We start from the raw sequence: 26,106 nt of genomic DNA, 5'->3' as shown, positions 1-26,106 counted from the left end.
TGAGTTCTACGCACGGCGTTATTCATGAGGCCCCAGGTCTGGAGTTGTAGACCCCTGTTTTAAAGGTTTCTGTGTGGAAGAACAAACTATTTTTTAAATTTGATTTCCATCAACTGATTATGCGTTCCAAGAAATAATTTCATTTAATGCTTAGAATGTTTTTATTCAAAAATGACCACAGCAGAAGCCTATTCATTCATCTACATATATATATTTATATATATATATATATATATATATATATATATATATATATATATTGTGAGCTGCGGAGCTGATCGCACCCCCAGAGAATACAGACGCCCCTGGGAAAACCCCTAAAAAAACATTGACAGACTACCTTCACATTCCTCCTTTCCCTTCTGGCCGGCTCTGTCGCGTAATATGCCTCTCGCGCGGTGCTCCGCCTTCTTAAAAAGCCTGTATGGGCTTCTTTCAGTTTGTTAAATTGATTGCTTGCTTCTCCTTGATTCACTCTCAGACATTCTCTGCTCCTGGCAGAACTGTCATCTCTGACTTGTCATGGAGCACGTTTAAACTTTTGAAAAGAGACAAATGTTTGTTTGCAGTGCTTTGAATAAAGTTCCTTTTTTTCTACAACCTCCTGTGTCTCTGTGCAAATCTGTGACCCAAGCGTGACAATATATATAAAGTCAATGTGTGTATGTATGTATGTATGTATGTTCCAGCAGCACTTCCGCATGGCTGGAGCGATTTTCATGAAACTTGGTACACGTTTCTCATTGGTCGACTAAAAATACTGCATGGTGAAGTCAACCCTTCTGGGTAGGGTGGGGAGTGATCTTGTGGTCTTGTATGCCTGTTATCATCCAGTTGACACTCGGAATGACCACCAGAGGGCGAACTGGAGGTGACTGCCAGCATTCTTTGTTTGCACACCATCACACTGCGCTCCTGTTGCTTTTGAAATTTAATAGAGTTGGCCGGTTCCGAGCATCATCTGAATGATAAGATACATATAAGACCGCAAGACAAGCAAATTAGTGAGTCTTCATTGTTAATTTATTTTTAAAGTTTTGTTTTTTTTTTAAATTTATATTGTTCTCAAAGAACAAAAACCGTTTTATTTTCCTCCCGGTCAATGCTGGGTATTTCAGCTAGTTTAAAATAATTGCAGGTTTTATTTGTTATGTTTGTTAAAATGTAAATATATTACTGGTTTCTGTTAAAAATGCCTACCCTGAAGTTTGCACGTTTGACAAAGCTTAACTGTCACACATTGACGTATTTTCTATAACAAACGATGCAAAAACACTTTCCAACTGGGCAGAGTAACTGCTTTTTCTAGGTATCTTTGCATGTAATGCAAAAGTGACCTACAGCAATAGCCAAGTCTGTCTTTCTGTCCATCTGTCTGCATGATACAACTCTTGACCTCTCTCCATGCCAGGACAATCAGTAGGACTCAACCCACTGGTCCGACACCCACTCCTGATGGCAAAGCAGTAATGTGCCTGTAGTCATACGTGCTGAAGCAAATACATCTCAACTGCAGGACCTGGGATGAGATCGCACAGCCAACAATTTTACCTTAAGACTTCAGCACAGATTTTAAATCTCCCTTCAGTACTTCTTTGAAAAATGTTAAGTTTAAGAATTTTGAACTACAATTGAGCACAGATCCTCCACATCCAGCAGCTAACAGCAGCACAAGTCTTTTCATCCCTTGAATTGCCACCTATGAAAAAATTTTAGCTACACGTTATTTAAAATAGTAATAGTATACTCATTAATAGTATATTAATGAGGCATTAAACGGCTCATGATTATCAAAAATATGCAATAAAAAAATTGTGATAATTATGTAATGAAGTGATGTTTCCAACTAGCTAACCAAGTGCACAAACGCTCCTGAATGTTACACCATGCGAACCGTTTCTTGTTTTTGTTTTGCAGTGGAGGAACAGAAGGCCCTGGTCAGATGCTAATTCAGACAGTGAAACTGGCCTTCTCTGTCACCAACAACGTCATTCGGTTGAAACCTCCATCTGATGACGTGTCTCTTTTGGAGCAGGCTCTTACACAGCATGGTACAAACCGTCTATTTTATTTCACTTGTTGAACATTTCAAGTTTTGCTTTATTTTTGATTTGATGGACGTATCTCTTATTGTAGCTCATAGGTGACAGAACACTTGAATTAGTTGAAGTTGCATTTGTATGTTAAAAAAAAAAAAAAAAAACACAAACTTTTAGCAGTGAAGAAGATGATGGTGGCCTGCCCGTCTTTAGAGGGTTTTCTTATTTGGGCGCAGACTTGATTTATTGATTTCTCTAAGCTTTGAGTCTCTATTGTAAAAGAGGGAGATAGATGGATAGAAAAAGGGGGGTCTTTAACTTGATACCCCGTTTAGGATTGGATAGAGTAGAGTAGAGTGGGCAGTAAGCTGCTGCTAATGGTTGACCACTTTTATATTGCAGCCCAAACAACTGAAAACGTTTGAGGTGGTTAGGGTGGCTGTGTCGTACAATTTATTGATTGGCTGTCCTGGAGTGAAACTATTCAATCCAGGGGCTCATTAAGGGATGCTACAAACTGAGAGTCCTAGTGTCCCTGAAACATTTTGCATGGGTGTGAAATAGTCACCCACTGTGACTGATACATAAGAGATGGTGCTATGAAGTGAGGTACCTCTTAATTAGCCTGTCAGCTGATGAAAAATGTTTTCTGTCCCTTTGTCATGGAGTGCAGAGGGATGGGAGCTTCAATGGCTGACATTGTTGAAGGGTGTGTTTTTAACAGCCTCCCCAGTGCTTTCCTTCAAGCTGCACGAGTGTGTGTGTGTGTTTTCTCATTTCCTGTTTTTCTGCTCACTGGGGACTCAACTCTGTCCAGCCAGATTGGCTTTTACTGCAGCCCTTCACATGACCTGAGCCAAAGGGTGTTTGTGGAGGATAATCCCTCACAGCCTTTCACCCTCAGCAAGGCCAGGCTTCCTTGAGGTTTGTCAGGTGCTCAACAAAACATCTTCATGTTTCTTCTGCTTTTCAAGAACCACATTTAAGAGCGGCATTAAATGTGCTATGACACATGTGCATGAATGCTTTGTAAAAGGCGCTCTATAGTGCCCGACCCGGCACAGACTCAGACTGAGGCACTTTCTTCAGCTGGAGGGCACGTCTTCCCTGTGAACCCCCCAGCCACAACACAGTCCCAAAGCACTTAAAACCAACAACACAGTCTAATCCTTCCTCTGGCACCACCACTCCTCCCAGGCAACCTCGTCCTCTTCCTCCTGATTCTGGCCCCTGAGTGGTGGATGTTGGCCCTTTTTATAGCCCACCCGGAAGTGCTCCAGGTGCTAGATCACCTGTTGCTAATTGCACTTCCAGGCAGGGCTGTAGAGGTTTCCAGGTTGGCTCCGGGATCCATGCAGCACCCCAGATCCCCACAGGGTTGTGGAGAACTCCATCTCTGATGGAACCCTGCGGGAAACTGAGGTACCATCGTCAACCAGGGAGGCTGCCACCATGCGTCCCAGGGGAGGTACTGAGGAGCCCATGGCTGCTCCCCCAGAACATATGCAGCAGGGACGTCCCGGCTGGGAATGGGACCCGGCCGCCTGTCACAGCTTGGTTAATGTAGTATTTGTTTGATCATACTACTGTCAAGTACTTTTATCTATAAATTAGAATTATACTGCCAGTCTCAAAGAAGATTTGTTCGATTTTTTTTTTTTTTTTTCTTCTTTGTTAGATCATTATTACTGTATTATAATCCCATGTTAAAGTATTAGTTTATCTGTTCTAACATTCCACTGTGTTTGTTTTTTCAGGGAGCCATGGTAATAACCCAATTGCTGTTTTGGCAAAGTACATCTATCACAAGCATGATCCAGCACTTCCACGCCTTGCAATCCAACTGCTAAAACGTCTAGCAACGGTAAATAGTTACCACATATTAATGCACTGTGCTTCTGGAAGGGCATTAGATATTCATTTTCTGTTTTGTCTTTTCTCAAACTTTTGTAGTTTTAGGAAGAAAGAAAGAAATGGCATTAATTGGCCACCACTTGCAGGCTTCCATTCCACTAGCAGGCCGTGTTTATTCTCATATTCTATAAAGGAGCACAGAGCATTTTATGCTGCAGTTTGTGAGCATCTCCCAGTTTAAGCAATAAGAAGATGTAAATACATTTGGTCATCCATTTGATGTCGTGCTTACAGTATTTGTGAAATGCAGTGAAAGTTTATCAGTTTTACAATTTACATTTACAATCAGTTTCACCGTCCTTACAGGTAGTTAAATGAAGTGATGCAGCACTTTCGGTAGTTCATCGGTCAGTCAGTCATTGTCCAACCTGCTATATCCTAACACAGGGTCATGGGGGTCTGCTGGAGCCAATCCCAGCCAGCACAGGGCACAAGGCAGGATGCCAAAAAATCTACCTTGTACCATTTTTGCTGTTATGGTTAATTTTAAATGTTCTGTTTTTTGTCGTTTTTAACTTGCTTACATGATCGAGGTTGGCACTTGTACTTTCAGATGTGAATTGCAGGAAGTACAAAGTGTAAACCCTACGAATCCTCACCTCTGTCTCTCCTGTGTTCCTGTTGTCCAAAACAGATGTAAATCTGGGTTCTACACCTCTGCACCCTATTATTCCTTAGAGGACTGTTGCCACCCTGATTTTTGTTATATGCATTGCAATGACAATAAAAGTGTCATATTTAATGCACCTTAGAAAGAAAGGTGTTTCATTTTAGAAAGGAGCCACAAGTTCACAGTCTTTGGAGCCAGAAGTGTTTTGGAAATTTCAATTTTTCAGATTACAGAAGGATACAAACCTAGAATTTTTCCACAGGTTGGATGTTTCTTGATGGAAAGCATTGAGACACGTGCTTAATCAGATGTGAATGTGATGCGGTTTGCAAAATATATTCTCAAGTAGAGTAACCCAGCTGGTAGTTCCATAAAAGCTGGTCACTTTTTTCGTGACACTCACTGCAGTTGTGTTCTTTGTGTCATGCAAGAACTAATCAAGTCAAGTCCGACTATTGATGAAGCCCATTTAAGCCATTGATCCAAAGTGCTGCAAAAGATGAGCTAAAAGAAACAATTAAAATATAAACACACATTACAAAAACCACAATCATGACAAACCTTACATAAACATTGTGCTCCAAATACACATACGGGTGTACATGAACCAACATATACAGTACAAACAATGTGTATCCTCATATGGGGTTAACACTAGAATTACCAGAGTCTACGAAAAAACTTGTAGATCCGGCCCACCTTAAAACCGTTCTCACCTCTCTTTTGTCTTCTAAATGTGCCGATTAAGAGGAGCAGCGAGCAGCCGGCTATTCCATCCCCCACCGTCGCAGAACGTTCACTAAGTTTTCCCAGCTCATGCCTTGTTTGATTACCTGGGAGTGACTGAACTGCTATTTGGAATACATGCATTTCATGCGTGTTCCATTTCTACAGTAATCTGTGTAAACACATTGCTAAAACAGAATCTTTTAATATTTTAGTAATAAATGTTACAAAATGTAGAATGTGTAAAGCCCGAGTTCCTAAGATCAAATAAACACTTCCACAAAAGCTTCACATACCATATAACAGTTTCCGTGGTGTAGCGCGGTAAGATTTGCTTCTCAGACCGAGTAGCTTTTCTCTGCCTCACAAACATGAGTTCAATTCCCCGCTGGGGATAAAGAGTTACTTCTTTTTTTTGTTTTTAACCTCAAACGGACATAAAATTTGTAAATTGGTATGCACTGTCAGTTAATGAGATTGTTATATTTTCATGTGGGATGCTCCTTTTAAAATATTTTTTTTAACAATTGAGACTGCAATTAACATGAACAACTGTCCTTATAACTTATTTTTTTCAAGATCCATAACACACAGACAGACAGAGCACTGCGTAATACAGAGACAGACAGGCAGAGATATACAAACAAACAGGGAAGGCACATGTACTGAAAGAAAAAAAAATCAACATGTGCGTTGTTTCTGCAGCACTGAATAAGCTCACCCGCTCTAACATCACCCCTCCACGATCTGACTCTCTAAGTAACAGCACAAGTACAGACGCAAACCAAGTGTGATCAAGAGTCCTGGTTCGATCCCCACTCACTCCTATATGTGCCGTTTTCAGTAGTAAGCTGCTCTTTTTATTAATATTATACAGTACACACATGCACTTGGTTTGCGTCTGTACTTGCGCTGTTACTTAGAGAGTCAGATCAGGGGAGGGGTGATGTTAGAGCGGGTGAGCTTATTCAGTGCTTTTTCTTTCAGTACATGTGCCTTCCCTGTTTGTTTGTATATCTCTGCCTGTCTGTCTCTGTATTACGCAGTGCTCTGTCTGTCTGTGTGTTATGGATCTTGAAAAAAATAAGTTATAAGGACGGTTTGCTGACTTGGAGCACCACTGCCTTACTGTGCCACAGAGACGCGAGTTCGATTCCCAGCTTTGAAGAAAGTGTTTTTTTTTTCCTCAAACAGACATTGAATTTATAAATTGGTATGCACTGTAAATCGTTAACTTTAAAATGTCAATCGCGGTTATTTCTGTTGATTAATTCATGCTTTTTTACTTAGAGTCAGAACAGGAGGTTTTTCAGCTTATTCAGCTTCTGATCTGACTCAAACAGCGCCAGTATAACTTCACACCCAACCTGACGCTGTTCATTTTCAAATAATATTGCATTACTTCGACGATGTTTTCTGATTGGTACTATTCGCGTCATAAAATGATTTCTTCAAAACGTCACATATATTTGTCTCTTTCTTTTTTTAAAATGTGCGTTGTAGCACTCAGCAACTGGCCACCTACATGTTCTTGCGCACACTAAACAAGACAGCGCTATATGCAATCATCAGATTCAAATGTTAACAGTTATATAGCACAGAATGGAAATCAGCAGTTCTTAGCATTGCACCACGCAAGCTGTCATATCAACCGCCTACTGTAACTTGCTTTCTTTTTTCTTTGGTTATAGTCTTGAATAAAAGTGCACTTGTTTTGTTATACTTTTACATCAACATATGTTCCTGTGTTTGAGCTACATGGGCATGCTCAAAAAATACACATGTAATACCACGAAAAGTGCATGCAGACACTTCAGTTCACAAGCATTGGTATGACAATGCAGTCACAAGTACACTGCAGAGCTTTAGCGCGAGTGCTTTAGCGCGTCTTTATGTGAAAACAGCATCAGATGGGGAGTGTCTGATGATTGCATATAGCGCTGAAGTTACTGCTCTTTACTGTGCTTTCCTCTGTATGTCCTGTAGTACAAAAGAAACAGCATACAGCAACATGTGGGGACTGGCAATACTGGGGGAAAAAAACACGCGGTCGTATGTATCGTGATACACTGCAGAACTATAGAGCGTCTTTATGTAAAAACCACAGTGTCAGGTGGGGGGCGGTAGGGATGGATCCTGAACACGACTGAGACAATGAAAAGTGAATTTTAAAAAAATAAAGCTAACCTTTACAAATATCATAAATTACACCAGCTGTTACAGACTGAAATCAAATGTATCTTTTTATTCTAAAATAGTGAAAATAAGAACACTTCTCAAATGGGAGTTGTGCGGGATCGAACTCATGACCTTGTGATTCCCAGTCAGCGACTGATACTGTTACGCCACAGAAGCAGTGATAGTTAAGTCGTGTCAATGTCTCACACTAAGGCGGGTTTTTTTGGCAGTGGCTTTTTTTTGTACCTTTTGTGAAAGTGTTTCTTTGATATTTGGACTTCAGGCTTCATACATTATATAGTTTATGCCTACATTTTGTCAATTGCTACTAGAATATATAACACGTTTCTGTTTTAACAATGTGGTTACACAGATTACTGTAGAAATGCAACACATATGAAATGCGTGTGTTTCAAATAACAATCTATTATTTCTACTCTAAAACTCCACTTCACTCCCAGATGATCAATCAAGGCAAGAGCTGGGAAAAGCTCGTTTACGTTCTAAGTCGTTGGGGGGATGGAATAGCCGGCTGCTGGCAGCTTGTCTTTATCAGTACATTTAGATGACAAAAGACGCTGGCGGAGAGGTGAGAAAGGTTTTAAGAAGCGATTTAAGGTGGGCCGGATATACAAGTTTTTTCGTATGCTCTGGTAATTCTAGTGTTAAAGGCCAGTGAAAAAGAAAGAAGTCTTTAATGATGACCTAAAAGTAACAGGGGCAGACCGAATATAATAAAGTGAGCTATTCCAAAGCGACCACGGCAAAAACCTTGATTTCTAGCCCAGACCTCGGCACCATTTAGAGCTTCTGCCTAGTAGACTGCAGTGCTGTTGTTGGTGTGTAAACGTGAAGGAGTTCCGAAAGGTAAGAGGGGGGCCATTCCATTCAAACATTTAAAAAAAAAAGTAACACAATTTTAAAATCAACTCTGTAATGGACTGCAAGCCAATTGAGCATTGGTAAGATGTGGTCACACTTACAAGAGCCTGTCAGTAGGCGACTTGCAGTCGTAGTAATGACGCCTGAGCAATACCTACTTACAGAGAGTTACAATAGTCCAAACACAATGTTAGAAAAGCATGAATGGCCTTTTCAAAATCACTAAAGGAAAGAAAGGCCTTTACCTTGGTAGAAGTCTCAGCCGAAAAAAATCTAATAATGCATGGACTAAAATGTCACAGTACAACTTTGTTTCGGAACTCCTCTCATATTTTTCTACAAGTTAAAGACTGTCTCTTAAGATTTCTTTGACTAAATGTTTTCAGTGGTCTTAATCTGGAATGTTTTCATTTATAAAAGAGAATATGTCGTACCTGGCTGGGAGCAGAAGCCTCTAGGAGTCTCCCCTCACAGAATTGCAACAGTTACACTGCACTTGAACTGTAGCCTGCAAATAATTGCTGATTAACTCTGGAATCTGACCCAACCCGAGTCATTGCTTTAAGAACCGCAGCTTGACCCAAACCCACACATTTATTATTGAGAGTGAGTAAAGTAACAGAGTAATGAAATATCTGTTTGTAAATTTGTGCTTAATTTAAGCTAATAGTTTGAACTGATCTTAAGTAACTTGTTTAAAGGTATGCAGCAACTGACAGGTTGAAGATAGCAATAATTCTGCATTAGCCTTCACATCGGATGATGGAGGATATGAACATTTTGCACCCATCTACCTCTGAAATAGCAGGAAGTGAAAGCGGCTTACGAAGTTCTAAACTCTTTACACTTAAATGTTTCCATTACCTTTGTGTCTGCTGCTGTTTTATTATTACCATTATTGTGAGGAGACATGGACAGGAATTGTGGGGTAGAGGGGTCCTGTCATCGGATTGGCTGGCCCAGCGCAGTTTCAGCTGTGGAATGGCCAAATGGGGGGAGGCAGCTTGATGGCCGAGGTCTCCGGGACTCTAAACAAATCCAAATCATATTATGGGATATCATCTACTGTTAAATTCTGGTCCGTACTTGTAAAATTATTATTTTTATACTGTATTGAGGATTTGTTCTGTTCTGTGTATTGTATTGTATTGACCTCCTTCTTTTGACACCCACTGCACGCCCAACCTACCTGCAAAGGGGTCTCTCTTTGAACTGCCTTTCCGGAGGTTTCTTCCATTTTTTCCCCACAAGGGTTAGTTTTGGGGTGTTTTTCCTCGTCGTCTTAGAGAGTCAAAGCTGGGGGGCTGTCAAGCGGCAGGGCCTGCTAAAGCCCATTGTGGCACTTCTTGTGTGATTCTGGGCTATACATAAATAAATTGCATTGTACATGCAAGTAAGATTTTCATTATACAGTGTACACCTGACAATAACTTGAATTTTTCTATAGATGATATACCTAAAAATGTTTTCATGAAAAATTCACCCACAAATGTAAGACCTTAAACAGGCACTTTGAATTGTGTATACGTAACATGTAATAATTGTAGGTTTGTAATACAGATCCCTCTGTGCTATGGCATGTTAACTTGAGGTCTCTGTCCCCCCCCCCCCCCCCCCCCCCCCCCACCTTTTTGGTAGAATAATCATCTTGTGACACGTTCTCCCTTGCAAACCAGAATTGTGTTCTGAGCCTGCATTCAGTGAAGAACATTTTAATAACTAGAGGGCTCGCCCACCCCCGGGTTTGGTTAACCGGATATACAATTTAAAGAGATTGTTATTTTCATGGGAATTGTTACACATGCATTATTTTCACTTTCACTTTTACTTTAAAACTTCAGTAAAAACAATATTTGGAATGAACTTTTCTTCAAGATCGCTTTGAATTTTGATTCCGTGTTTGGACTTGCATCGCGACAACAATACCTAGCCTGTGAGTGAATATCGTTTCTTTCTCTCTAATAAATAAAACGACTTTTTTGAATGTTTGTTCCTGCTCTTCGCTTAGTCTAGAATGTATGAAATTATTGTTCTGATAAAATTTATAAGAATGCAGGAAGTTTGTCTGACAAAAACACTCACACGACTGAGGTTAGATGACTGTGGTCTTGTTTGAAAATAGTAGAGAGTGACTTGAAAGGATCTCATGTTAAAAGTCTCCGTCTCACAGGACTTCATACCGTGCCAGCGTTTTTGGAATCTTTTAATTCTCACTGGCAACACGAATTAGATGATCTACAAGTCTCCGACTTAAAGTTTAAATCTGAACAATATATTCGATCTCTTTTCTCTGTTCCATTATTTTACAGAGTAATTATTTCCATTTGTTTGCGCTAATGCGATCTTTCCAATCCTTTTTCTTGAGACTTCTGAATTTTCGTACTTCCATAATCTCTAACCTGCTCTGCATGTGTACCGTGCCAACATTCTCGTGGGATGTATAAGCGTCTCTCTGAGAAAATCACGTCTCATCTCCTTCCAGGATTTTTTTTTATATTAGAGAGAAACTGAATTGAATTGAACTTGTGGCTGGGTGTCTTCATCTCATTAGCCATCCACTCTGCCTCCTCTGTAACTTACTGTTTTTGCACCACATTGACACTCCAGTGAATTATTTTTACTTGAGTTTTTTGTTCAAGCCGTGGTACATGCTTTTCTCAGCTCAAATCCCCAGCCTCAGTTCTCTATCCTTCGCTGTTTCTGTGTGGTTTGCCCGTGGTGTTATTCTTCACTAAACTGTCCTGTTTTCTTTCTTTACTCCGTGCACTGCCACACGGTATCTCAACCTTATCAAAAAACTGGTTTACAATCAAATCCTTTTTAACTGTGCTAGTGCCGTTTCTTCTACATCATTTTGGATGCAAAAGTAAATTATTACTGGATGCATTTAAATGTAAGATTTACTATCGCTTTCAGTTATCAGACATTGTTGTTAAAGGTGTGCACTAAGCTGACATAACTCGCATAATGCCAATGTAAAAGTTATATGAAGATAATTATAAAAAGATATGCATATGTTAATAGTAATGAAATTTTATATAACAGTGCTGAGCCATACTTCATGAGCTGTGCATCAGTTTGGTAGCTCTCTTAATCACTTTATCATGATCTTATTTTCCAGTCAGTAATAACAAAGTGTCCTCACCCATCCAAAGTAACTGAAGATGGCTTATCAATTATTTGATATTTCCAAGTAGTTAGTTTTACCTCAAAATATCAAGTAATATGTTTCTGTAATGAATCTGGGGAGTGTCTGGCAAAGTGCCTGGCTTTCCTGTTGAGTTTCCCCTTTCTGTTCAGTAGGTGCTGTTAGCAGTCGTATGTGGCTTTCAACGTTAACTTAAACTTGGCTATTGCTACTGCATCAGAAGCGTAAAAGGCAACGTGTTACAATAACAATGTGTTGTGGTTTGTGAATTTCCCCTTGGGATTAATAAACTTTGTCTGTCTGTCTGTCTGTCTGTCTGTCTGTCTGTCTGTCTGTCTGTCTGTCTGTCTGTCTGTCTGTCTGTCTGTCTGTCTGTCTGTCTATCTATCTATCTATCTATCTATCTATCTATCTATCTATCTATCTATCTATTAATGTACTGGCATTGTCTGGGCCCACCTTGCATTTTTTTTTGGACTGCACCCACACCTGCAAAAAATATAATTTCCTAAAATTTCAGGCTGCCTGCATTTTGTTGCAGGTCCCTTTAGATTCATTGTACCAATGCATGTCTGTGGCTGGGAGCCAGCAACACATCTGAGGAGATTGTGGTTTAAATTGTGACTTTAACCTTTGCATCTTTTTAAAAGACATAAACTCATGTATTGAGGTTGGCTTCCTGAAGTGACATCATGACTTACAATGGACAAGGACTTGACATGCAGGCCTCTGTTTGTGTTCGCTCATCACGAGACACAAGTGTCCAAAGGACATGCTTAGCACCCCAAAAAAGGGAGTTCAGTTTACAAATTTCTGAAATTTGCATATGGGACTGTGGACAATAAAATGTTTGATTAATACACACTTTTTTTTCCAAAAACTGCAATATGTTTTTAAACTGTGTATATTGTTAATTATACTGACTTTATGAGTATATAATATTTCCGTTTTTCCTTTTTTTTTTTTTATTGGCAGGTTGCCCCCATGTCTGTGTATGCTTGTCTTGGCAGTGATGCCGCAGCAATCAGAGACGCCTTCCTCACACGCCTTCAGAGCAAGACGGAGGACATGAGAATTAAAGTGATGATTCTAGAATTTCTTACAGTGGCAGTGGAAACCCAACCAGGGCTAATAGAGCTGTTCCTTAACTTAGAGGTGAAAAATGGAACAGAAGGATCAAAGGTAAAAATATATTTTCTAGTGCTTAAATTTATGTGACACATGCCGTGTAGGAAGATGCTTTAATCTCTGAAACTGACTGCAAGTATTTACTGTTGAAAACCTAAGAGCCGAGTCTCTTAACAACACTCTGATTTCTGAATAGAAAGGCCAAGGGTCTCCTCTTCTCACATTGACATTCTCACACTCCTCCCATAAACAAAATGCTTTAATAATGACACGGGTTTACTGTAATCAGGCCAATTTAATGTAACATTTTTTTTAAATTACATACATACTACCAAAATGTACGAGTTTGCCTAAATGTTACTGAAGATCCCCATTAAATATGAGCATTATGGTGATCAGACTTCATTGTAGTTAAGCACTTCTAGGGGAGATCTGTTCAGGTTGCAGTCTGTTGATCAGTTTTCGGTGAACCCTAAAGCAAGATATTGCAATCCTGCAGCTATCAACAATTAAATTGAAGGATCAGAAGTGAACACATTTTACTGTGTTTTGCCCTTTAGGCCTTCCTTCAATAAAGCGGTGATTCTCAGCAGTAAATCTTTTTTCCCCACCTTTACTTTGTAGGAGTTTCTACTTAGAGAATGGAGCTGTCTACAGATAGTCTTGGATCTTATTGACTCAACCCAGCAAGGGAAGTATTGGTGTCCTCCTCTGCTCCACCGAGCTGCTCTCTCTTTTCTTCACGCTCTTTGGCAAGACAGACGAGATAGTGCCATCTCTGTTCTGCGCACAAAGTGAGTAGCAGTCTTTGTCTGTTTCTAAGCTGTTCCGTCTCTTTAATAATACGCTGATGCAAAGCTTCTGAGGGTCTTGAGAATCTTTTTAATTAAAATGAATCAGACCAGGAGTTAAGTTTTATCTGCCACTTTTATCTTTTCTTTTGCAAAAGTGTTAGACTTCAAATTTAATTAGAAGGAGAAGTGAGCTGTGGGCAGCCCCATCAGTACAGAATGTTTTGATGATTTGGGGATGGGGAGGGGGCAACTATGTGCTACTTAATGGAGGCACTGATCGAGGCGCTTGAGAGTCTGAGTGTCTGGGCTTGTGAGGGTCCTGATAAAAACCAGGCCTTTAATGACCTCTTGGGCATGGCCATCAGCAGTGTGTCTGTCTGAGTGTCGACCTCGTCATTGAGGGGTTTACTGGCCTCAGCAGTGACATTCATGTGACTCTTCCTATGAAGTCAGTAGACAGATTGGGAGAGCATGGGTGGGTCATGAGGTCACTGGAAAGGGGTGTGTGGCGCTCCCGGTATCTGCAAAAGGATGAAGGTCCAAGTCTTTAGAGTCCTGGTGCTTCCTGTCTTGCTATATGGTTGCGAGACATGGACGCTATCCAGTGACCTGAAACGAAGACTGGACTCCTGTGTCTCTCTGGAAAATCCTTGGGTACAGTTGGTTTGACTTTGTGTTGCTCATAGAGTCCAGAATGTGGCACATGACCTGCATTGTGAGGAAGCGTCAGTTACGGCACTACGGCCATGTGGCGCATTTCCCCTGAGGGTGATCAGCTTGTAGGATCCTCATTGTTGGGGACCCAAGTGGCTGGATCAGGCCAAGGGGTCGCCCACGTAACACCTGGCTGCGGCAGATAGAGGGTCATTTCCAGAGGGTGGGACTTGACCGTGTGTCTGCCTGGGGGGTTGCCAACTGGGATCTTTAGTTGTTTCGTCGTGTAGTGGGTACAGCAGTGCATGCATGCTCCCCAACTTGACTTGACTTGGTTATTATTGAATTTAGGCACATAGTGTATCAAAGTTTAGGTGTACTGTATATCCTCACAGAATTCTCACATTTGCAGATGAAATGTTTTCTTGGCACCACTATCATTCATAGTCTGAAATGAGAATAAAATGCCATTTCTGTTATTAAAAAAGGTCAGGTTCATGTCGTGTGCATGCTTGACAGTTTTAACCTGTCTCGAATTGTACTGGTTCAGTTTTACAAAGCTATTCTTGAAAGTATACCCATCTGCAATATGGAAAGGTGGAGTGTTGGCTGTGAGGCTAGGGATCTGCACTGGCATTTGGAAGGTTTTCCGGTTCGAATCCCGTAAATGCCAATAGGGACTCTGCTCTGTTGGGCCCTTCAGCAAGGAAGGCCCTTAACCTGCAATTGCTGAGCACTTTGAGTAGTGAGAAATGCGCTATATAAATGCAAAGAATTATTATTATTATTAATTATTATTAAAGGTGCCAGGCCATCATAAACTGCATATAGACTGATAATTAAACTGAACAAATTCTATTGCAGAAATGCTAAGATGAAGGTTAAACATACAGTAGATTCAGCCAACTATCGGCCTTTTGCCTCTGCATTCACATCAGTAGGCTTCTTAACTTGGCTTCGTCACCTCTCCCACCACTGGTGATCAAACAGCAGGATCTACACACACATTGCAAAAGGCAGAGAACAAAACAAGTTACCTTACCAGATTTGGACTGAAGTGCTGTACGGATCTATTGACATCAGTTTTTACCAATTACTTTTATGGATGTGGTGAGAGAGGACATGCAGGTGATGGGTGTAACTGAGAAAGATATAGAGGACAGGAAGATATGGAAGCAGATGATCCACTGTGGCAACCCCTAACGGGAGCAGCCGAAAAGAAAGAAGAGAGAGAATGAAAGGAGGGATGAGTAAAGGGAGCTCAAAAAGAAAGAGAAAGAAAACTTTTAATGATTCTTTAAACTCCTGCAGTTTGCATGCCAGTTGTAAAACCGCTGCCTGCTCCCAAAAGTCTAAAGTCATTAACTTAACTGATTGTTGAACTATTGCTCTAACCTCTGATGCAATGAGAACATTTGAAAGGCGTATACTGGCACGCTTGAAAGCTTACTACAGTTCACCTGTGGAGCAAACAGGCTTGTAGAAGATATGCTCAATATGGCTTTTCATGTCATACTTCAACGTCGGGGCTCTTTGGACTCACATGTAGGAATTCTTTTTGTTGAGTTGAGCTCTGGTTTTAAAAGCGTCATTCCTGAGCTTTCACATGTCAAGTTCTCTTGGCTCGCCCATCCCTGACGATTAACAACCTTCTTGCTAATGGGAGACAGAGTGTAAGCTTGCGTTATCAGATATCTGACACATCAGAGTTAGGGTTAGGGTCCCATCAGCACCGGGACACTACAGTTCTGCATGTTACCAAGTTGTGTTTTCAGTTTTTACACAAATGACAGCAGCACTCAGTGAAACTCCTCTGGAATTTCCTTGTAAAACACTTTGATTATGTGTCCTGTTCTTGATGGTGGCGATTCTGCTTATATAAGACCGTTAGAGCAGCTGGTTTCCTGGTGAAGTAAAAACAGTCGTGTCCTGAATACTGAGACGGCTATTTCAAGTGTCTTAGACTTCAGGAGAAGGCCTCCCATAAACAACTGTGGTTTAATAGTGCAGTCAGAGTCTCCGGTGAACTCCGTTGTTAAGAAGGCTAAACATACAAACTATTCAACTCTTTGAGGGCTGAAGATTTTTTTCCCAAGTTTTCTGAAAAGCACGCAAAGTGAGGGTCTCACACATAAATCAGTGTAAAAGGTCTGCTGCTGCGTGAGCCTATCTGGGGTGGGTGGCACAACGGCCAGCTGGGATGCACGGTGGGCCGGCTGCCGGACTGTCTTCATGTGGAAGGTGGGCAGTGGCGGCAGTCGCAGTGAGACGCAGTCTGTCATTGTAAGCAGTGGTCCTCCCAGGTGAACATTGCTGAAGGTGCATCAGCTACATGAATGTGTTCAGCACCACAATGAGCTGCGGACTGATCAGCTGATGCTCGATGCCGGTTTAGAGGCTGTTTGCTCTTTGCTGCTCTTCTCACGTTCAGGGAATCGAGGTCAAAGCAATGAAGCAAACTTTTCCTTCTAACAAAGAGGGTCCAACGAAAACGTAATGGCGAGTTTTGTCAAAGAGTTACGGCTGATTAACATCCTCTACCCCTGAATTTCAACAAAAGTCGACATCCACCCTGAAAGAGTTAAAGAAATATAAAGTGCCAGAGACCATCTGTTAGTCCAGGTCTACACTGCTGCAGTCGACTCCATTCTTACATCCTCCTTAATTGTTTAGCTGAGAACAACCACTGCTGAGTAAAAGTGCAAACTTAAACGTATCATTCGGTCAGCATAGAAGGCCATTGGCTGAGATATGTCCACACCCCAATATCTGTATAACTCCAGGTCCAGCTGGAGGCGAGATTATTGCTGATCCTTTACATCCTGGATGTCAAATCTGTTAAGCGCTCCCTTCTGGGACACATTACAGGGTGCAGAAGGTTAAAACCACAAAGCATAAAAGCAGGCAGTGAATCTTATTAACCTTTCATCCATTTCTAGCAGTCAATTGTGTTAGAGTTCAGTAGGTATTGTGTTACTAACGGCTGATATTTAATAGCAATATCTTAACTTTTACTTAAATTCCTTCTATGCCTGTGTTCTTTGTAAGCATTTATTGTGTCAGCGTAAGCGACCACCAAGTTCAATTCCTTGTATGTTGTAATTGTCTAATAATATGATTCCATTACAATAACTGTCAGGTATGGCAATGAATCAAAACCTAAACTGCAGCAGGATGTTTGAACAACAGAAAAGATAGTAGGCCTGAAATTGTGTTCTGCTGCATACACCATAATTGGGGAATATGGCAACAATAAAATCACCCAGGCAACCATCTCCTTTAGTTACTGCCATCATGGAAACCTTACTGGTCAAAGCAAGATCTACCAGACATATAAATAGTGTGGAAAAAACGCACTTCACTCTTCTTTTAGGTGAGGGAATGCAAAGCCTTTTTATTTCAAATCATAAAATAAGACCTGCTTGGTTCAAACATTAACACGTGAGTCCCAATGTTGCCAGTATAACTACCGGATTTTATATTTCAACCTAAGTTTGTACACATCAGGTGTATCCAGCAGGGTCACATGCTCCTCAGGCAAATGTTTATTTTAGAATTGCAGCTCATAATTTTGAAACTCTGCATATCCATTCCCAGTAACCATTGGCAGAGATACTGAGACAAGAGAAATATGGTACAGAAGAGAGGATATATTTAGCTTGCTTTAAAATGCTGCTTTCACGTCTAATATACATTGCAGTACAATAAATACATAGAGCTGAGGAGATGCCATAGGGGAAGAAATACAACCATCTTGAAGCTCTTCAGTACGGTCTTTGACACTTGCATTTTCCTTCTTTCGGTGGAGCGTGGAGGCATTTTTTTTGGCACAGAGTAGATGTCATATCTGTGCCAACATGGCTTTTGGTTTTGAGGCTTTCCCAACAGTCCTTTAGACATTCATTTTACTGTCTCCAGTACAGTTTATGGATTTGTACCCAATTAGTCCATTTAGTGAGGTATTTGGAGGTAATATTTGCCAATGCCATGTCTGGATTAAGCTTTCTAAGATCATTCTGCTGTGTTCTCTCCTACTGGTTAGGTTAGTTATTTTGTGTCCTAGGTCCTAGCTAGCCCTTGCAGCTGGATTTCCTAACCCCCCGCCCCCCTTATGATCTGCGCCCTAGGTGAATGCCTAATTCACCTTAATGGTGGTGCCAGCCCTGGTTGCACTTGTTCCAATCACAAACTTTAATTTACAACCCATAGTTTGTTAACTAAGCCTGAAAAAGTTTGTCTTTCTTTTGTTAGAAAATGTGTGTATATGTATGCTAAACACAAGTGTTTTAAACAAAAACCGTGCTCACAAATCACAGTAACGCTGCTTACAACAGACCTTGTGTATAGACCCCCTGAAGCAAAACAGCAAAGTTTACACTTGCATTTCTTTAATGACATAATTAAATGTTTAATTACATCCGTTTTGTTTCCAAGCTTACATGGCGTGCCTTTGAGAAGGTCAGTTAAATAAGTCGCACAAGAGGGCAGATCATAAAGCTAAGAGTGGACCTGAGTTGAGTTCACAGACTGCGGGCAGACTGCCTACTTCACGTTTGATGACGTGTTCTTCCACATTAGTTATTCTGCTTTAACGTGGTCATCTCTCTGTCTCTCCCACATCTCTGAAAACTTCTGTTAAACCTGAGCAATGTTTAGTTTATAACAGCTATGAGTTCAATTCTGCATTGCGTTGCTGTTTTATATATATTAGTTTTTTTTGCAGTATATTAATAGTCACTACTATTGTGTTGTGTATTATGGTGTCACACTTCTATTATGTTCCTAAGAATTACTTATGAATGCTTTGAAATCATTTTTTGTCTGGCACATCTCGACTTACTGGTACTTGAAAACCCTCCTCCCCACATTGTCTTGATGTCTAGTTGTGTTGGGTGTCAAGCAGTGTATAAAATGAAAAGTCTTTTGATATTTTAGGGACAAATTCTGGGAGAATTTGATGACGCCACTATTTGGGACTCTTCCTGAACCCAGTGAATTGACAGAGGTACGACACCAGACACTTTTTCTTAATCAGAAAACAATGAAGCATTTCTAGTGGATGTTGATGCTTTTTTACCGGTTATATTTACAGCCTTGCATAATTGAGACTTGCTCCTTGGTGATGAAGATAATTTGCCTGGAAATTTATTATGTGGTCAGGTAAGCAGATAACCTACAGTTTATCGGAGTATACGTGTTTTGAGAGATACTTTGATTAGGTTTTTTTTTTTATTTAGGGCTGACACCGGTCACCAAACTTATGTTACTGGAATTGGCTGATACAGATGCCAATTTGGCTTTTTTTTTAGTCCTTTGATTGATTTATGGCTAAGCTCCAGCATAGCCAGCTGTGTATTAAGCCTTATGTTCTTATTAAAGTGGTATTTTTACAATTGAACTGCAGACCACAGGCATTACCTGTTCATTTTTTTTTAACAAAGAAGATACAAGAATAACATGCTTAATAAGTTTATATGTAAAATTAGAAATGTGTGGCTCTTAAACTAACCAGCCTATTGTTTACTGAGTGGTGAGGACACATCTCTTCATTTTGTAATTAAAGATGTTACCACAAGCTGCTGTGCTAAACACAAACTCGGGCACCAAAGCAGTGCCCACTTCAATTACAGGACAAAAGGAAAAAAGTCTGAACTCATTCTCCCTTAATTTCTGCCTTTCTTTTCTTCCACCCCAGCTTCACTTGGACAACATCTTTGTCTAACTTTCCTCTTCATGCACAGGACGACTCCTCCGATTTCCTTTTCTCAGTTTATTACTCCACTTTCTTTAATGTAAAAGCCAATATTCCTGTCTTCACTCTTTCCTAAAGTTTGACTGTCCATTCTGTTTAGAGGAAGTTCTGACAGGAAAATGACATGTGCAATTCATCTGGAACTGATTAGATTCATTCGATTTGTCTAATACTTCACGTAAAGGTGCACTACACCTAAATTACGTAAATCGAGGAAAAGTTAATTCTGAAAAAAATGTACTGATCACCAGTTGAGTAATTTAGGTTGAATATCTGCCAGTCTAGTTCAGCGACCAATCGATCTGAGCATGACTAATTTTTTTTGTATGCGTTTTTAGTGTTGTCCTTCCTCCCTTATAAAACAATCCAGACAGAAGAGCAGCTTCAGCGACAGACTGCTGTCACTGTCCTGCTCCACAGACAGATTGAGGAGATCGTTCCTCCCCCAAACTATGCGACTCTTTAATTCCACCAGGGGGGGTAAACGTTATCTATCTATCTATCTATCTATCTATCTATCTATCTATCTATCTATCTATCTATCTATCTATCTATCTATCTATCTATCTATCTATCTATCTATCTATCTATCTATCTATCTATCTATCTATCTATCTATCTATCTATCTATCTATCTATCTATCTATCTATCTATCTATCTATCTATCTATCTATCTATCTATCTATCTATCTATCTATCTATCTATCTATCTATCTATCTATCTATCTATCTATCTATCTATCTATCTATCTATCTATCTATCTATCTATCTATCTATCTATCTATCTATCTATCTATCTATCTATCTATCTATCTATCTATCTATCTATCTATCTATCTATCTATCTATCTATCTATCTATCTATCTATCTATCTATCTATCTATCTATCTATCTATCTATCTATCTATCTATCTATCTATCTATCTATCTATCTATCTATCTATCTATCTATCTATCTATCTCATCATCCATATTACTAACCGAAGGTTGTAAACCGGATGTACGGTCCACGGACGCAGGATACATCGAAGTGCACGCGCACTGCGACGCAACGCCCCGCCCCAGAGTCAAAGACAAGACAGGCTATATTACACAGCTGCCCAAGCTACGTCACAATACAACAGCTGCCCGAGATACTACGGATTCCCCAAAGGTCAAGACTACACAGCATATTTGAATCACATTACAGTGATTCATTATTAACAGTACAGCCACAGAAAACACAGAAACGAGACCAGATGGATAATAACAATAAACGAACGCTCAGTATTAAATGTAAGTGTAATTATAATTCCTAACAGTAAACGACGTATAGCTAACGACACAGCCACAAGAAAAAACAAAAACGAGACCAGATGGATCTATATTACTAACCGAAGGTTGTACATAAAAACAATAAATGAACGCTCCTACAACCCGCTTCAGAAACACCACAAGCAAACAAGTCATGGCTCCAAACAAAAACAGCTCAACTAACAGAAATACAAAAACGAACCCGCATGGATAAAATCAATGACCAAAGGCGCCTACAACGCGCTTCTGAAACACCAGAACCAAACAAGTCATAGCTCCAAAACGAAACCGCTTTACTACAAATATAGTTCTTTCATTAAATGAAAACTGTCCCAGGACGCTCCCACCCTCCATGATCTTACATCCCTACAAATATTGGAGAGAACAGAAGGTAATTGCCATTTGTAGATTTGCAATTCTGTAGAGAATCGCGGGTTTACTGGTTTATATAGATTTGCATGGGTCATTAGCTTGTGCCTCCTTCTAAATGAAGTTTGTCTTCAGAGTTCAGACTACTAATGTGAACATTCTTGCTCAGCAATCTGAATGACATAATAAACCTTTTCAAGGCTAATCATGTTGTACCCTGTTGAGCCTTATAAACCACAAAGACCTGAATAGATTTTATGTTCACGTTCAGAATGCTACTTGGAATATTTAAACCAATTGTATCATAACATTTATGGTGAAAGTCTCTGTTTTTTATGGTTGTTTCCTGACCTTAGAGGTTCTTTGGAGAAGTCTTTAAAAGATATGCTGGAGAAATACTCAAGGCTTGAACGTTATCAGTACTGGTCAGGTTACATCAAATCACTGGTGTGTCACATGGCGGAAACTGAAGGAGACCGAATCAGCTCTGTCACCGAGTGCAGAATGCTAGTTTCCGCATGGAGAATCTTGCTTATTCTTTCATCGAGTCACGTAAGTTTGTATTTTTCTTTTTGGGACTTGTGGAGAGGTGTCAGATGAAAAAGACAGTGGGGTCATTTGTTGGAAATACAAGAAACTCATCTTGTTTGATTTAGTGACGCTGTTGTCACAGTAAGAAAGGATGTCTATGACAAGTCACTTTTATGTCATCCCTGCTCATATTGCAGCCTTGTTCACTCTTCCTTCTCTCCGTCTGCTCCATTTAACAAAATATAAAAATCAATAACTATTGCCTTCACTACAATCACTTCAGCTTGATTGATCAGCCACATTCACACAGTTGTCCCTAAGCCACTCATGTATTGTCTTTGCCTTGTGCTTAGTTTCTTTGTCCTGTTGGGAGATGAACCTTCAGCCCAGTCTAAGGTCCTTAGCGCTGTGAAGCAGGTTTTCATTAAGGGTATCTCTCTATACTATAAGCTCTGCTCTGCTTTCCCCCAGCCCTGTCTAGTCTCCCAGTCCCTGCTGCTGCTAAATTTAAACCCCCCCAGCACTATTCTGCCACCACCATGCTGCACTGTTGAATGGTGTTACACAGGTGATGAGCAGGTACCTGGTTTCCTTCAGACATGATGCTAATCTTGGATTCATTAGACAAGAAATTCTTGCTTCTCATAGTCTTGAGAGTCTTTTAGGGTTCCTTTCTACAAACTCCAATCAGGATTCCACATTTCTTTTACTGAAGAGAGGCTTCTGTCTGCCCATTCTGTCATAAAGCCCCGAGCAGTGGAATGTTGCAGTGATGGCTGTACTTCTGGATGTTTCTCCCATCTCCAAACAGGTTCTCTGGAGCTTAGTCAGAATTACCATTTGGTTTGTGATCACCTCGCTTAGCAAGGCCCTTCTCCGAAGATTGTTTAGTTTGGCTGGGAAGCCTGCTTAATCTTCTTCAGTTTTAGAATTATGGAGGCCACTTTGTTCTTGGGAACCTTCAATTCTGCAGACGTTTCTTTTTTTTTTTTTTGAAGCCTTCTCCAGATCTGCGCCTCGACTCAATCCTGTCTCCAAGCTCTGTGGCTCATTCCTTCGACCTTATTGCTTGGTTTTTGCTCTGAAACATATTGTCATCTGTGGGACCCTGATATAAACCAGGGTCTGTTTGTCTGTCTTAATCACGTCCAGTCAGTTGAATTGACCACAGATGCTCATTGATGATCAATAGAATGGGATGCACCTGAGCTGAATTTTCAAGGTTCAGTGTCCGTGTGATATTCCTGTTTTTTATTCTTAATAAATGTGTTCAATATTTGTGAACATTTCTAAAATCCTGTTTTGCTTTGTCATTCTGGGATTATTGGGTATTGCTTTATGTGAGGAGGGAATTAATTTAAAGGATGTTAGTGCACGGCTTCAAGATGGTAACAAAATTTGAAAAAGTGAAGGGGTCTGAATACTTTCTTAACTGACTATATACATTTAATGTTATTATTGTCTTGCTAATTGGAATTTCATTGAACTGCTTATACATGACAATAAACTTAGGCCGAGCAAATGCTGTCCACTTTTGATGGTGTTTAACTCTTCTTATTCCTCAAGCCTTTGCATTTTCTACTAATGCTGGTTCTGCTGTTAGTGCTCAGCTGACTTTGTGTTGCCCATTTTCAGTGTCCTGGACATGTCTTGTTTCATTATTTGGTTTTTCTTTCCTATTTTCTAGCCTGATATAATGCATTTGACAGACACGCGTGTTCAGAAAGAGCTGTTCATGGATATTCTGCACAGTACCAAAGCAGTGGTGAGAACAAACCAGTTGCTATATATCTATTTATGCTTTAGATAATTAAGATGTATGAAACTACAGAACACAACTTTTCTTTTCTTTTTTGGATTTCTAGTAATGTGAAGATTTCCATTGTAAAATACAATATATTCATTTAAACAAAACCTGTGACCAAATGCAGTGTAAAAATAATAGCAAGTTAAATCTACATTGAAGTATTCAGCTTTCAGCAATAAATGTAAAAATGTTTTTTTTTTCCACAAAATGCTTTATATTCACAAGCAATAAGCAAGGTAATACATTAAAAAAAAAATTAAGATAATTTAAAAATGAAGACTATCAATCACATAGCAGGAGGCACAGTCAAGATTAAATGTGCTTTCAGGAACACATGGCAAAGGAATTGCAAAGGGTGGCATCAATCAGTACCACAAAAACATTAGTAGGATGCCAGTGAAGTGCCATTAAGTCATTCTTAACGGGTGCTCTTCTTAAATGTGTACAGCACAATTCGTCCAAATTCTCAGCCTCCTTGATGTTATCTGCTGTTACTTTATCCTCACAGGTGGCGCAGTGGTAGTGCTGCTGCTGCTTTGCAGTAAGGAGTTGGTGGGTTCGCTTCCCGGGTCCTCCCTGTGTGGAGAGCACTTTGAGTAGTGAGAAAAGTGCTATATAAATGTAAAGAATTATTATTATTACTTCATTGCCAATACCTGGCAAATTCTATTCAGGTTTTCCCAACTCTGTTACGCTCCTACTATTCATTTCAGTGTATAGTGTTTTCAGTACACAATGTTTTTGTTTTGGTATCGAATATAATGCAATTTATTTTTGTATAGCGCTCTTCACGGAGTGTTGGCTGAGAGCGCCGTGACAAATATAATGATATAGGATGTATGCACTGTTAAGAGTCCTTCATGAAAGCTGCCATCTCATCATCCCTCTTTTAAACTTAAGTCACTGCTGACCACATGAGTACAGCCCTCGTACAATTGGCACAATTATGGTAGCACTGACTAATAGGTGAGAGTCTGTAGGGTTCAATGATTAACAACAAATAAATAACTCAATGAAAGTAACTGGGGCACTTGGCTAGTGCTGCTTGAAACATCACATTGGGTGTTTCGAAGAAGCTGATTGGCTGAAAGTATATATAGCAGTTTGATCAAAAAGAGACTGTGGCACTTATCACATTCTGAAATGTGTCACTGGACAGTAAGATTTTTAAAAAGATAATTTCATCATGGCCCAGAGCTCTTGATTGACAAATGTGAATATTGTGTTAAATTGTGTTTTGAAGTGGTGTACTGTACTATGTACTATATTAAATATTTGGGAAGTTGTATTTGTTGATGGTTTCTTAATTCTGGTCTTTCTTTTTTCCAGCTATTAGCTCCAGTTTCAATTCCATGTTTGCAACTTGGCTCACTTCTCACCACCTTGTTAATGATTCTACTTAAGCAGTGGAAACGGTACGTTGACAACTAAATCCGTGCAAGCAACAGCGTGAATTGAAATCTGAAGAATGGTGGCAAAAACATCCCAGAGGCCGATTAGTGTATAACTCATGGTGCTGTGAGTGCTGTGCAGAGTGGAGGCAGGACCTCTGCGTTTTTCCCAGTTGATTCTGGGGTTCGTCAGCAGTGTGTTCTGCCCTGTTCAATGCCTGTATGTACTGGGTGTTGGGCAAGGTCATGGAGTCCAGCGGCTGGGGGGCATCTGTTGGTGAAGAAAGATTCACTGATCTTGACTTTGCTGACAATGCTGTGATCTTCAATGGAGGCTCTGATCAGGGCACTCGAGAGACTGAGCAAGGAGTCTGCGTGTCTGGGCTTGCGAGGGTCCTGATAAAACCAAGATCCAGGCCTTTAATGACCTCTTGGGCACAGCCATCAGCAGTGTGTCTGTTTGCGGAGAGAGTGTCGACCTCATCATTGAGAGGTTTACTTACCTTGGCAGTGACATTCATGTGACTCTTCCTGTGAAGTCAGTAGACGGACTGGTAGAGCATGGGGGGTCATGAGGTCGCTGGAAAGGGTTGTGTGGCGTTCCCGATATCTCTGCAAAAGGATGAAGGTCCAAGTCTTTAGAGTCCTGGTGCTTCCTGTTTTGCTATATGGTTGCAAGACATGGACGCTATCCAGTGACCTGAGACAAAGACTGGACTCCTTTGGTACTGTCTCTCTCCGGAAAATCCTTGGGTATCGTTGGTTTGACTTTGTGTCGAGTGAGCGGTTGCTCATGGAGTCCCAAATGAGTCATATGACCTACATTGTGAGGGAGCGTCCGTTACGGCACTACATCCATATGGCACGATTCCCCGAGGGTGATCCAG

At 40.3% G+C, this 26,106-nt stretch overlaps 1 protein-coding gene across 1 annotated transcript in view; it reads left to right on the top strand.

Moving 5' to 3' along the window:
* nup188 (nucleoporin 188) overlaps positions 1-26,106 on the top strand; it is a 126,481-nt gene that overhangs the window by 77,860 nt on the left and 22,515 nt on the right. Inside the window, exons 24-32 of the mRNA XM_028809068.2 lie at positions 1,918-2,051; positions 3,797-3,903; positions 12,473-12,679; positions 13,250-13,419; positions 19,009-19,078; positions 19,166-19,233; positions 21,847-22,042; positions 23,709-23,786; positions 25,158-25,243. Of these exons, the coding sequence (XP_028664901.1) occupies positions 1,918-2,051; positions 3,797-3,903; positions 12,473-12,679; positions 13,250-13,419; positions 19,009-19,078; positions 19,166-19,233; positions 21,847-22,042; positions 23,709-23,786; positions 25,158-25,243 (1,116 nt within the window). The remainder of the gene's footprint in view (positions 1-1,917; positions 2,052-3,796; positions 3,904-12,472; positions 12,680-13,249; positions 13,420-19,008; positions 19,079-19,165; positions 19,234-21,846; positions 22,043-23,708; positions 23,787-25,157; positions 25,244-26,106) is intronic.

This window comes from Erpetoichthys calabaricus, chromosome 9, assembly GCF_900747795.2.
Source record: "Erpetoichthys calabaricus chromosome 9, fErpCal1.3, whole genome shotgun sequence".
Classification (NCBI taxonomy): Eukaryota; Metazoa; Chordata; class Cladistia; order Polypteriformes; family Polypteridae; genus Erpetoichthys; species Erpetoichthys calabaricus.
Note: the sequence above shows the minus strand (reverse complement) of the source record. Positions and strands in the feature narration are given on the sequence as shown.